The 14,716-nt window shown below is 43.6% G+C and overlaps 1 protein-coding gene across 3 annotated transcripts in view; it reads left to right on the forward strand.

Annotated features, from left to right (window-relative positions):
* Nucleotides 1–864: 864 nt before the first annotated feature.
* The window catches only part of DGCR8 (DGCR8 microprocessor complex subunit), a 53,814-nt gene continuing 39,962 nt past the window's right edge, over nucleotides 865–14,716 (forward strand). For 2 of the 3 annotated variants that reach the window (XM_075012402.1, XM_075012404.1), the window contains exons 1-3: nucleotides 865–968; nucleotides 9,263–10,272; nucleotides 10,775–10,934. In XM_075012402.1, coding sequence (XP_074868503.1) covers nucleotides 9,550–10,272; nucleotides 10,775–10,934 — 883 coding nt within the window. In that variant the 5' untranslated portion in view covers nucleotides 865–968; nucleotides 9,263–9,549. Of the gene's footprint in view, nucleotides 969–3,346; nucleotides 10,273–10,774; nucleotides 10,935–14,716 lie in introns of those variants that run through there. The other variant, XM_075012403.1, reaches the window with a different exon arrangement.

Here is a 14,716-nt window from a genome sequence, read left to right on the forward strand (position 1 = left end):
TCTTCCAACCATGCCTGATGCCCTAGAGGGAGTGAACAGAACTGGTAATCACTAAAGTGATCCCTCCCCTGACATCCATTTTGAACCTCTGACAAACACACGCTAAGGACACCATTCCTACTTATCCTGGGTAATGTGCACTGACGGACGTAACCTCCAAGAATTTATCTAGTCCATTTTAAAACACTGTTCAAGTCTTGGTCTGAACAACCTGCTGGGGGTGCAGTAAGTTTAAACTCTTCTGACCTAAATCTTCCCCTTCATCTGGGGCCTTGGGCAGAGCAGCCGTTAGGCCCCCGTGCAGAGGCATCCAGAGAAGTCACCCTGTGGTGCACTGCCTGGCACGGTCACTGTCCCTGACCCCCTAGTGGTTGTGCACTCACTTAGCGCGCCCTATGTTTTGTTGTCCTAACCATAATTGGGATTTCCCTGAAACTGACTCTGGGGGCGGGCCTTAAGGGTTCTTGGATACCATGGTGATGGTTACCCTGGCAACAGACGAGACAACCCGCATCTCTTGACCGGCGCCCAGGACTTCCATCACTCATTCTGCCCTGGCCTTAACAACGGGCCCCGCGCCTGCTTGCTTGCCCGCCCATTCTTGCGGCCACAGACCTCATTTTTCCTCTCCCCGCGCCCTTCCTAACTCCCGCCTCCACCCTTCTCCCGTTGGTCACTTTTCACTAGGGCGTCTCCTACGTATGTTTCTATTCGCTGAGCGACCTGACACGATCGAGAAGCAGCCAATAGAGCGCGGCGCTGCAGCGACAGACGGCTGATCTTACTACCTTGATTGGTTCAGGTCAGGATAGTCCCGCCCGCGGGAACAGGAGCCACTTGAAGCAGGCCTTTCAAGATGGTGGCGGCTGGGTGGGGGTGGCGGCTCTTGTGAAGCGGAGTAGGTGGCGGCCGAGGCACTCTCCCGGCCCGGAAAAGTGACGCGGCGGGGGACACCCGGAATGGCCCAGGTGGGTGCTAAGCCCCCAGACTCCAGCGTCGAAGAAGGCGGGCGAGTAACAATGAGGCCTGCGGCCCAGCCGCTTGCTTGGTGCTGCTCCGACGCCGGGGTGATGGAGAGGATTTCCTGCCCTCCCACCCAACGCCCCACGAGACAGTCCTCCGTCTGTCCCTCGCATCGAGATAACGGGGCCAGTGTTCCCCTTCCTCCCTGCGTGCTCCGCCTTTCGAGTTGCCCTCCCCTCGGCCTCGGTGCGAGTAAAGAGGCGCCCCGTTCCCCCTTTCCCCCTGTAATGGCGACGACCTCCCTAGAGATGGGGGATTATATCTGCTGCACCCTCTCTCTCGCCCGCAATAATATGGAGCATTCCTGCCCGCACTTCCTATGGCCCTATGTGGTTCCGTCCCCCATGCACTGCTCCTGCCCCCGGCATGGGTGATGGAGAGGCGTCTCCCTTCACCCCCAGCGCACGCTCCCCCTTGGATGACGGGGAATATTTCCCTTGGCATGTCCCCTCTGCGCGCGTTCATTTCCTCTGTGTAATGGGAGGAGAGGGATGGCGGGGGGCAGGGCAGGTCTTTTCAGCCCCTTTTTGCTAATGGCAACAGTTTAGGAGAACTTCGTCCCTTCTACCCCCTTCTTCTGACTCCTTTTTTCACGTTGGGGTAATGAGAAGCCAGCATGTCATCCTGCTGTCCCACCCTTCACCTACAAGGTTTCACAGTCGGGTAACAGTGGGGGGCCATGTATAGCCTCCTGAGTCCCTCTGTCACTTTGGGATAACAGGAAGGATTCTTTTCTGACCACCTCAAAAGTAATTACAGTGCACCCCAATACCTTGGTGAAGATCAGGGGAATGGAGAAGCTCCCACCCCCAGACCTCCTTCTTACTACTTTTAAACAGTGAAGATTCTTGTGCGGATCCATTTATGTGAGCAAGGAGGTTTCCCTTGGTTCCAGCCAATGAGGATCTCCTCTACCTCTTCCTTCCTTCCTGACTGGGGATTGAGAATTCTGTACCTGATACCTACCAAGCCAATAACAGCTCCTCCCACCATCCCCTTGTCCCAATATAATGGCATCTATTTAACATTTCCTCTAAAACACTCTTTTGCCAACCTAGGCAATGGGCACAAGTCTTCCTACCATCAGGTGGAGAAAAGAAGCAGGCGATGCTGTCATTTCCCAGTTGCAGTGAGGGCGGTGGCTGGCTGAACAGTTTTTGTTTTTCTGTTTCTAGTAGGTGGGAGATGTCTAGACAGTCAAAGAACTTAGTGTTAAGTCTTTTTGTTTGGTGAATTTTCTCTTTTTGTTATGATTAGATCAGAGATTTTCATAAAGTGTTACTACTTTATATTCATACTAAAAGATTTAGCCAGCATTGCTTGGATTTTAAATAAAGTTTTGTTCCCCCCCGCTTCATTTAAATCCTTGTTCTGGGGTGGGACTAGGGATGAGGGGTTCAGGGTGCAGGCTGCCCTGAGAAGAGGGGTGAACTTCAGCCCTCACTTGGTGCCAGGCGAGAGTGTGCCTGTCCATGGCCACTGCAGTGACACTGGGCACAGCTGGGGAAGGGATATATGTCCCTTAGTTGGGGGACAGACAGGTTAACTCTCTAGAAGGTATACAGTAAACCCCCGAAATGCACAATTTGAAGTTGTATTTAACTTGCATTAATGTGAGTTAAGCACAGCTTGAAGCTGCTCTATGGCTGTCTGCCCACCCAGCTCCCTGCAGCTTCTCTCTGGCTTCCCCCAGCTGGGAGAAGCCACTATGCAGCAGCTGTCTGTCCCCCGACTTCCCCCAGTTGGGGGAAGCCAGGTGTGCAGCTGCAGCAGTGCGGCGTCCCACTGGCTTCCCCCAGCTGGGAGAAGCCGCACTGCCACAGCTGTCTACCCAGTGCAGCTTCTCACAGCTGAGGGAAGCTGGGGAGAAGAGGCATTAGGCTCTCTGAGCTGGCAGGAGCCGGGAAACTGACCAGAAATGCGTCTACTGTAGTCCATAGCTCTGTCCCTGCTCACTACTGGCCCAGTGGAATTATAGCTTTCCTAGTCCCTCTCTCTGGCTCTTTGCTGTGCCCCTCTGTGGTCATGCTGCAGTATAACTGTCCCTCCTGCCAGACTCATCCCTTTCCCTTTTATGAGAAACAATCAAATTCCAGTCTCATCCCATAATTCTGGCACAGTCTCTCCCATAATTTTATGCTTGAAGTTTGCATAAAAGGAGTCTGCATACCAAATTGTCCTAGGCCTTACCGTTTAGGAGGAGTTCTTGAACAAATGGACTTACAGACGAATGGACAAACACAGATGGACAAACTCTCTCAGATCTATAGTAGATGAACACTATGCGGGGAGGTGGTCAGTTGGCGCTGATATGGTGTTTCTTGGCCCAAAATTACCTTAAAAAGTGCCTTATGATTTGTTTGTTCCCTCTCTCTTGTTATGTTTAGGAAACCGAAACGTAGTTGTGGGGTGAATGGAAGCCTTCCTTATTCTTCCCTGTACTTCGCAGAACTGCAAATGGTTCCAATACTGCCCCCTCTCCTACTGTGAGCAAAGCATTGAAATCATATTAGCAAGTTGGTCATGCTGTAAATGAAGCAGTTTCACTCTTTGAGGAGGTGCTAATTTAAGGTGCAGTTTAGGCTGCTTTTTCCAGTTGGGGATGTGACCATGTTGAACAAAATGGTCATCATCTCTGGCTGCACGAGTGTGCCTTGTGTTTATCTGCATTGATGTGGCCTTACCATCTGTATTGCATATATATGCTTTCTTTAGCTTGAGAAGATCATGGCTATATCCCTGTTTGTTATTGGGCAGTTTGATCAGCTCCAGGGATTAGCTACCTTCATAACATCTTTTTCTGTGCAAAGATTGGTGACGTGGAAGAAGGTGAACTGTTGTGTGTGGTAGTGATTTATGGGGCCTTCTCCTTCAGATGCTCAGCTCTGATTTTGTGACCATGGTTAATTTGGCTTTTTCTCTTCAGAACAGTCTGTTTCATAAGCAGAAAAGAATTTCTCTGCTGAGGGCAATGTTGTCATGCAAATGTGGCAGATATTGATGACATGATGATAGATAATCCTGAATGAGAAATTGTTTGTGGAATTTGTCTGTTTTTTTTGTTTGGGGTTTTTTTGGTTGGACTTCTAAACTTTATTGATTATATAAGTGGCCCACATGGCTTTCTGGAGCAAGAGGATGAGGCAGGTGAAGACAGTGGTTAGAGTTAGCCATAGGGAGGGCTCAGGTTTCTTCTGAACCACTCATCCTTTCTGGATGTTATACACAGGGGATGTACAGTTTCTAATGAGGAACTTAATTTTAGACTCTCAGAGCTTTGCCTTTGACTTACTCCATTCACATTGCTGGGTGCTAGATATTTTCATGTGTCGTGGCTACTCCACCAGATTTTATCTTGTACCAAGAACGTGTTTCCTTCAAAGGATGTACTCAGAAAGACAGCAATAATTGGGATGAATTGTATTTTGATTTGTGATTGAGTGCTATTCTTGGTGGGTTTAATAATCTACGACAGCATCTGTCTTAATAAAATGCAGAAAAATGCACTCTTTCATGTTCGCCTTCCAGATGTAGGTTTGGCTTTCTATAATTCAGGTGGTCTATGAAGTTAGTTTATCAGAAGTTACGTAAGATTTTTTTTTTTTTTTTGTTCTGAATGCCCAGGATGCTTAATTCCCACTCTGCATCTTCTCAATGCTATATGTAGTTCTTAGTTTTCTGAAAGGGTGATGTTAGTTAGATTTACATAGGTAGTTGTTTAGTATGGTCATGAGGTTTATATGGCTTAGTCGTTAGATTCCTTGAAGATGTGTGCTAATGTCTGGATGACAAACGAGAATTTGTCTCTACTGTAGGAGTGAATGTCTTCTGGGGCCAATAATTTAATACCTAGATAGGCAAGCAGTTCATTTTGGAATATTTTAACAGTGAAGCTGCAATAACAGGTGAGTCTCTAATAGCTGAGGGCATGTCTTGAGGATCTGAGTTCCATAATAGCGTTAGTGGATCTAGCGTGGGCCTTCTTGTTGGCCTTCTTGATCCAGGCTCCACTTGGTTCTGTTATAAGGTCCTCCAAATTGTACCCTTGGAAAACAGGTCTTTACAGGGAGTAGAAGCAGCCCCTGCAAAATGCTGAGCACAAAAGGGCATCTTCCCACCTGCTCTTTGTAGGTTCTGTCACTCAGCTCCTGATGTCAGAGGTTAGGGTGGGGATATGACTGGGAGTGCTTCTGTGCTTTCCATGGTGCAAAGGGTAAGTTAGAAAAGACTTACAGCAGCTTCAATACCTGCAGACAGTCACAGGACACACAATGCAAGAAACACAAAGTTGGCTTAAAATCACCTTGGACCTTCTTAACAGCATTCCAAATAAGGAGCAGAAACCAAGTCACAGGCAGTTTAACTCTGACATGAAGGAAGGACTAAGCAGCAATAATTTTCTAGGCAATAACACTGCTGTATAGTTCAACAACTAGACAGTATACAAAGCACAGACATCTTGGCAGTGAAGTGTCTGTCCTCTACTGTTCCTGTTACCATAAAACTTGGCCCAAAAATAAAGTTGTCAAGCTGTAGCTGGAAATATACTAACTGCTGCATTTTCCTTTTCCCACGCAATTTATAGTGTGATGATCTTTCTAGTTGAGTCTAGTTTTTTGGGACAGACAAAGCGGTAAACTCTTCTTCAAGTTCAGGAATCTATTATCTCTGAGAGGGGACACTACTTTCGTTCTCGGGATTTTGAGTCTGTACACGTAATTTCTACTCTTTACAGCCAGAATCTTTCTTAATATTCCTCCTGGAGAACCTGGGCTGTTTAGGAAGCATTGGTTCGCCCAGTTACTGAATTTATGCTAACAAAACAAACTGTCATGTAGCACCTTAAAGAACAAAATTATTAGTTTATGAGCTTTCGTGGAGCAGACCCACTTGTTCAGATCTGGAGATTCATGCTGAGATTATTGGTTTTGTCTTCCTTTTGGCCAAAACATTCTGATGAAAAGTTTATTTTACCTTGCAGAATCTAGGAATTTACATAATTCAGTCTGGCCATTAGGTGGATATATGTGAGGAAAATGAGGTTTTGTATTGGATGCATTCTAATTTATGGTATAAATGTGCAGAGTTTCACACAGTATGGGGTGTTTCAGAGCTTGGTGAAAAATAGCAGGTCAGATTGCTTCTTAAAAAAATGGACTATAACAGTCTTGCTGCCATTTTAGGATGGAATGGATAAACAGCTTCAGTACCCTGTTTCATGTATCAGCTATGAAGGACTTCTAAAACTAAATTAAAATTAAAACTAATTGCCAGTGGCTTCCCATCCAGAAAAGATGGGTTTATTTTAGTAGGGCTCTATGTGTGGCCCACAAGACATTTTGTTTACCATTTCCCATGCACAGGGTTGCTAGTGTCCATTGGTTTTCATGAGTCTATAATTTTTTGTACTTCTAGTATTACTAAAATGACACATGTAAGGCAAAGGCGCATGAAGTGAGATGGATGCAGTTTGCACACAACATTGACTGAGAGAGCCATGGACCTCCTCTGCAGCCGCTCAAAGCACTGCTACATTCAGTCTGCATACCCTGCAAATTCTAGAGATGCAAGCACAGTTAGCAAAACTACCTTATCCCAGGAGACTGTCTTGGTTATGACAATCATGTGGCTCACTGAGATGGAGGAGGAGGGCTACTCATGTGACCTAATCATTAGTCTAGGTTGCCCACCACTGAACCAAAGGATTACATTAATTTTTTTGGCCCCACCAGCTCAGTGGGAATTCAAGTTCAGGTGCTAATTCATTGTGATCTCCCCAGTCTTTCTTGGAGTCATTGCTTCCTGTTGTAGTCCTTTTAAGTATGTCCTGCATTCTTTGTACATAGATGTGCAAATTAACTTTGGGTTGTGCTTATTGTTTGCTTGCACTGAGCTTACCAAGTGATCTAGAGCACTCTGTCATCGTAATTATTTACCACGTCTCCAATCTTTGTGATTGCTGATGACTTTTTCTTCCATATCATTAGTGTGTTAAATAGCCTGGAGCCAAGAACAGATTGTCTTGCCAGACCCCATTTTAAACTTCTGATTTAAAAAAAGAAAAAAGTGCAATAGCTGCTGTTTTTAACATTCTTCTAAATTTTACTATTCAAATGGAAAGTGTTTAATTTTCGGGTAATATGACTGCCATCTCTCTTTTTCCATATCCCCCTAACAGATATTTGTTGAACATGCCTGCCATCTCGACATTATTACTGACTATTCTACCATTTCCGTCTAGTCATGCGTCAGTGCCGGTGTTAGGATTCTTTTTGTTTCTAATATAATTAAACAAAAAGCTCTTATCATTTAACTGTGCTGTCCATATATTTCTGTTTGTCTTTTGGTTTTGGTTAGCAGTTTTCTGTAATTCCTAGTTTCTGATTTATATTTACTGCCTCTCAGGTTTCCCATTCTTCTGCTTGTTCATGGGGGGTGGGGTGTGTGTGTGTGTGTATTTAGTAGCTAGGCAGGATTTGTAAACCGTGAAGCCTTCTGTCTCACTTGAGGGAATATTACTGATTTGACATCTTGTTCTTGAACAGCTGAATTAAATTTTTCTGTGTAAATTCTTTCTTCCAACTGATTTTGACTTGCAACTTTCAGCCTAGTGAAACCTTTTCCTTTAAAGGTATCAGCTATCTGGCTAGTTTGGATTTAATAAATGTGATCAGGATCACAACTGTACCTTACTTTATCACTAATTTCTAGCTTTGTACTCTGCTCCTATTTGTGAAGATGACGTTTTTTACGAAATTTCTCTATCTGGGATACAATGCTTCTTGAGTTTGGAGGTTGTCCTATAGAATATAGAGCACGTGTGAGGGTGTTTTAGTAATGGGAACATAATACTTTCAGTATGTCACTCAGATTAAGTCCATGATGATAATACAGCTTTTTTGCTTGCTTATAAGATAGGTGCTCCTCTTGTTTCCATGTTTGACTTGGTGGTCTGTAGCCAATCTCACTGAATAGCCTATTGAGTGAATGTTCAGTGAGGATGCAGAATCCTTTTGGTTAACTGGTTAACAAATGAAATGGGGGGTAGGAGGGACTGCTTCCGCTAAGCCGAAGTGCCCTGCCCACAGCTAAGTTTCTCTGTGGCACCCCAGACTTCTTGCCTGGGTTTCTTTCATATGTTATGTGGTGATACCACTGGCTAAGACTTCTGAAATGTGTTGGTACAATTTTACTACTACCTGGGAAGGTGTTTGAACAGAGCAGGCTCAGTCAGATGACTTGCAGGGGGAGTAACATCACTATTTCCTAATGGCAGGAGATCTTAAAAACACGGTAGGGGTCTTAGAGAAACCTAAGGTCACAAAGGGTCTTAAGAGAAACCAGATTAGCAGGTAAGAAATAACCATAAAAGTAGTTTCTTTTCTTCCCCAGATACTCAGAGCACTGCACAGAAAACTAAAATATAATTAATCTCCTCCCTTCTTCCCACATTTATATCGAAAGACTAGGAAGATGGTGTTGAGAGCTTATTCCATGTAAGTGTAGAGTTACATAGAGTAATTGAATGCTAGTGCCAATCTAAAGTACATAAAATACTTTGGCTAGTAGATGCTGCTAAAAGTACAAGACTTCAGTTACAGCACTCTGGATTTAGATTCTAAATTTCTGTCATACGTGAAGAATTCAAGTGACTTGTAATAGTCATGGATATAAGATCACACAGCTGATAATATCCCTACTTAGAAAAGCTCTACTCATGACTTTAGTAGGTGATCAAATTTTCTTTTCATATCCAAAGAGTAGTTTCTGATTGTTAAACTGCTCTGCAAAATATTGCAAATAGTGAGTTGAACATGGAAGAAAATAATCTACTGTACTTTTCAGGAATGTGGTCAAATAGTGAAGGCTTAAAATTTGACTGGCATTAACATTGCAAACTGTCTTTTGATTATGCAGATTGATAGCATCCTATTGTTAAGATACTTCATACTCAAACAGCTGTTATTATTTGACCCATTTAAAAATCAGTGCTTTGTACCTGCTGGTCATGCAGCAGTAGCTACCAATTGGTTTATGCTGGCATAATGTGATTCTGGTACACAGAGAAGCAGTGAAAACTCTCATTCTATTGAAAAGAGCATTACAACCAGTTGAAAGTTAAATAGAAATGCAAATAACCTTTTTAATTAAGAGTTTGGGAAGGAATTCCATTTTCACCTCTGAACGGGACAGTTGGCTTTCAAGATTTTCTGTGACAAATATCTTTTTCTTTTTGTAGGTTGAAAGAAGAAAAGGAGACTGCTTGTTCAATGAAGATGCACTCTACTTAGTCTTCAGCTATTAAGCTGAATGCATTGTGATTTCCAATAATTGAGACAGTGATTCTGAAAGCTGTCTACATTAATGAAAAGAACAATGTAGTCAGCTTAACTGAATCATCAGTGTTGCATATTGAATATAACATGAAAAACCTGTCTTGATGGACTTATGCATGTTAGGATATAGATTGTATAAGTTTATTTAAAGCCTTGTTTTTTTAAAACATTAGTTTTACAGTTTTTAAATATGGAGAAAACTGAAAATGCACCTCCCCTCCCCAAAGAACCTGCAAGAGAAATGAATGTGGAGAACCATGCTTGTCCCCCACCTCTGCCGCCTAATGAACAGCCTCCACCACCTCCCCTGCAAACGTCCAGTGACGCAGAGGTAATGGACGTTGGCTCTGGTGGTGATGGACAGTCAGATACCCCTGCTGGGGACACGCACACTGCCTGCAGAACACAGCTTCTGACAAAGGGATCTGCTTGCTACAAAACTCGTCTTATAATAGACCCTAATAATAGTGACCAAAGCCCAAGAACTGCTCGTCATGCACCTTCAGTTCGAAAGTTCACCCCTGATCTTAAGTTACTTAAAGATGTAAAAATTAGTGTTAGCTTTACAGAAAGCTGTAAAAGCAAAGACAGAAAAGTTCTGTACACTGGAGCTGAGCAAGATTATAAACCAGATACAGATTTTAGTATTAATAATGTCAATGGGGATTTGTATGTTTGTCCTTTTGGTGGTGGTAACAGTAAAACTGTAGGTGTAGGGGGTGAAAATGATGACAAGAAGGATGATGAAAATGATATTGATCAGGAAAAGAGAGTGGAATATGCAGTTTTGGATGAGTTAGAAGATTTTACTGACAATTTGATGGAAATTGATGAAGAAGGAGGAGGGTTCACGTCTAAAGCAATCGTTCAAAGAGATAAAGTGGATGAAGAAACCTTGAATTACTCTTATGAGGTATGTAAATAATTTTTACCAAGTGATTATAAAAAATGTGCAAAGATTATATTAAAGACAGCATCTAAGAAGTTGTAGTCCTGAAGACAAAAATGCAAAGTTTTTCAACAGAAGAAAATTCTATGTTAGGCACAACTTTAATTGAAAAAGTAAAGAATAATTTAATTTATGGTGGTAACTTTGTCGATTAACGTTTTTGACTGATACAGCAAAAGACTTCAGAAGATACTGAATTCAGCTCTGTATTGTACATTGCCTTTTAACAGACTCTTTAAGGGCTTCATTCAGTTTCTTTCAGATGGTAACAAAATATCAGTTGCGGATCCACTGACCACTTATAAATATGTACCTCCTTGTTTTTCAGTCTCCTTTCCATGGCATTGGGAATCTTTCATCTAGCTCCATAGACAAACTGTGTATAAAAAAAATGTGTCTACTTTCTTGACAGAGCAAGGGACGGTAGTAGCTATAGAAGGATGGTATCTGACCATGTCTTTTTCAGGATGATTTTGATAATGATGTGGATGCTCTGCTTGAAGAGAGCCTTCGCGCTCCCAAAAAGAGGAGAATAGATGAGAAATATGGAGGGGAGAGTGACCATCCATCTGATGGAGAGACAAGTGTGCAGCCAATGATGACCAAAATAAAAACTGTACTGAAAAGTAAGTTACTGTTCATTAAACCTCTGATTTTTCTGTGGTCCATGTATGTAATTCAATATAGGTACTTAGTTAAGAGAGATTGATAAGGTTCTTACTATTGAGGGGCCTCTAAATTTCTAGACTTTTGAATTTAATGTTTGAAAATGTTTATGTTCGGTCCTTCTCTGCAATGTGCAAATTTATGGTATCCATTTATGGAGATGTGACAGACTTCCAAGGGTGCAACTTGGACTTTGGGATGGCTGAGCCCTCTGTGCCACTAGCCTGGGCGCACACTCAGACTGCGAGGCTGTTGGCAAGCCATAAACTTCTGGCAGGTGCCACACTTACAGACATTCACGGGAAGGAAGACACCCAGCTGAGTTACATGAGTTCTTCTCAATCATGAATCAACAATAGAGAGGCACTAGCCAGTTCCTCCATGCCTTGAACCTTAGCACTGTACTGTCTTGCCTTGGCCAGAAGCCTGACCAGTTTAAGTTCTTTACCCAGTTTACTCCTCCCTTATTGTGGATAAGGGACACACTAGCCTTCGTGCACTCAGTTGAGATTTCCCATGGGCATGTCAATGAAAGCAGTTTTATGTTTTAAAAAAAAAAATTAACTACAGAAAGGTAAACAAAGTGATTATAAGTGGTAAGCATAGGGATCAGAGTGGTTTACATAATAATTGTAAGTAAATTTGCAATCTGAGTTCTCTAAAATAAACAGGATTTTAATCAAGTAATATCTCACCCTGATGATACAAAGAGGTCACAGATCTTCAGTACACGGGCTGGAACTGCTTTCTAGCCTGAGATCATCCTCTTCAATTCTAAGTGGTTTTTTTTTCCTCCAGATATTGCCGGGAGTTGAGATATGCGGGGAGAGAAGCTAAGTTATGATGTTAATTCCTTTTGTTTTATAGTTTCTTGCAGTTTTGTAGGAAAGATGTATGCTTGTGAAATGGGGTCTGTCTGCATCGTCTATGTGCGTATTCTGAGAAATCTGAGATCATTGTTGGGAGTGTGGATCCCCTTTAGCCATAAGTGCATCTGTCTACTCCATTGTTGTACATGAAAGGGTGGTTATGGGAGATAACTACATATTTTAGTTGCATGTACGTACATGGGCAACCAGCCCTAGGGAAAGTGGCACCCTGGGCAAATTTGCTTCTGACCCCATGTAGTGGTGGTGCCCCCCCATTATCTTCAGTTTCCCATGGAATCTTTAGGTTCCCAATCCCTGCACTTCCCTCATGTACCTCAACCCCTGTGCTGTGTCAGCTTTGCCCCAATGCCTGCACCTTCCTTCTGTGTCCCTATCCTGTGCTCTGTCTCCTTCAGTCCTATACCTTGCACCTCTTCTGCCCCAGCCTTTTCAGTGTGACCCATTCACTCCTGTCCTGCATCTCCCTCTTGTGTCCCCTTCATTCCTGTACCCTGCACCTCCCTCCTACGACCCTAACCCCTGCACCCCTCCCCTTTACCCATGTAAGGAAACTGACCCATCTGGATGCACAAGCAGCTGGCATTGCTGTTTGCTCCCACACTAAACTGGTGCTTCTTTCCCCAAGCAGCCCAGAAGGTACACAAGGAAAGGGAGGAGAGCACAGCTCTGATGCACCAGCACAGCTCAAACTGGCAAGTGATCTGAAAGCAGGGAGCTGTGGTGGTGAGAGATGGGGCAGACCAGAGGGAGGGAATGTGTGCATGTGTGAGTATATTAGTGTGCTGTCTCTTTCAGAGAGCACTCACTCAGTGGCTTGCAGGCTTCAGTTCAGACGCAAGCAACTGAGAGCAGCTCTGGCCTCAGCGAGGCAGCAACACACAGAGTTCCTGGCCAGTCCTGTTTCCCCAGCTTAGAGGAGCTGAGAGGATTATGACCCCAACATCAGCCCTCCGCTGCAACAGGCACAAAGACAGTCACAGTCCAGTGTGGTCAGGGAAGGCTAAAGGGAGGATGTGGGGGAAGTTGGGACAGGAATAGGAGCAGTTGCATAGATGGAGCAGAGGGAGGAGGCCGACCCTGCTTGGGAGGAGTCACCTTGCTTCAATGGCTGGTCATCAAGCTGCTGCCTTGCAGCTTGTTTCCCCACCACCAGCAAAACAGCTCACCTGTCTTCCTGCTGTCTCTGCCAGCCCCGCTGCTCTCAGCAGGTCAGGTGGGGATCCTAATCCTGCTCATGGTGCTTCCCTTGGCGGGGCTGCCCCTTGGCTAGTGTCTTCATGGCCTATTCCAAAGGCCAGCCCTGAAAACACAGTGCAAAACTTCATAATGTCACATACAATCTAGCAAGATATTAATATTCAACAGATCAAGAGTTTTAAGACAATCCCTTACAAGGCATACTTTTCTACAAAACATTAGTATATGTCCATGGTGAATGTGGCGGTTCAAGGGTACAACTCTGTGTAGAGTGCCACTGAAGAAATGTAGGAAGTGCTTCTGCATTGGCAAGTGAATGTTATCTCCTCTTTGTTCACCGCTTAACATCAGGGCATGGCCAGACAGTGAAAATGTTCTGCTTCTGTCACTTAAGTTTTGTTGTTGAAGTTGTTTTGTTTTACAGGTAATGTTTCATGTATGAAGAACTCTTGGAAAAGTTAGTTGCTTGCATTTATGTAGCATTCCCTATGTACACATCGCAGAACACTTAAATCAAAAGTAATACAGAAGAATTCAAATGAAAAAATGTCTATCTTGGATTTAAACTCAGTCTAATTTTGACAAATGTTTTTCACATTACGATTAAGAAAAGAAAAACCCCAACAAAACCCTATCCTAACTTGCAGCTGGCATAGCTCATTCTGTGGCTTTCAGGGTAGGAAGGAGTGAGACCATACTGCCTTAAATGTGAACATAAAAATTTTTCTTTAATGTTTGGAATTGTCACCTCTATAAAGAGGTAGCTGATTTAAGTATGAAAGATTGTAGAATGAAATCATGTTTAGGTTGTGTCTTGACTGCAGGTGACAAACTGATTCCTAATTACTCTTTGATAGCTACAGAAATAACCATTCAAGGAAAGGAATGGTTGGCCATAGAATCTACTGAGATTAAAATACAGAGTTTTTTGCCCTGTTAAATTTGGCTCAGTTACGGCTAAAATGACCTTCTGCTTTGGGAACTTGGGAAGGGTGCATTATTGACAGTACTGATATATGATAGCACTCTAGTAAAGTACTAGGTGTTATACAAATACTTGAAGCATCCTCTGCCCCACAGTGCTTACAACCTAAAAGGACATATAAGGTAAGGGAAAGTAACAATGTACAAGCAGAATGGTGAGGGTTTAGTGTTGCAGTGTGTGGGGAAGTGGGAGGGAGAATGGATGGTTCTGTTGAATTGGGAGAGAAGTTGAGAGTGTGAAAGGAGGAAGTGGAAGTGGAGGAAGAGTATGACGAGCATAATGGTCAGGGAGGTTGAGGCAGAACAGCTCAGTGATTGCAGTACTATAGGAGAGAGGCCAGCTGAAAGAGCCAGCAACTACTGGTGAGGCAATGATGTATGTATGTGAGAGAGAAATATGAAGTCTATATTTCACAGTTGAGCAAATATTGTGTTAGATAAATGATACCTTTACTTGGTCTGGTAGGAGTGAACTGGGAAACCTTGACTTTCACCTATGTCTTTAGCTAAGTGGTGTTCAATAGAAATGTAAGAACTGCCACAGCCCTCATCTCCCCTCCAGCCAGGCACATGCCCCCCACAAGCAAACTGCCAGTGACTCACCCGCCCCATGGTTGGAGCTTTGCTATAAGCTGCCAGGACCTCGGGAGCCCAATGCTCTGAGCCAGAGC

Source organism: Carettochelys insculpta, chromosome 18 (genome assembly GCF_033958435.1).
Source record: "Carettochelys insculpta isolate YL-2023 chromosome 18, ASM3395843v1, whole genome shotgun sequence".
NCBI lineage: Eukaryota > Metazoa > Chordata > Testudines > Carettochelyidae > Carettochelys > Carettochelys insculpta.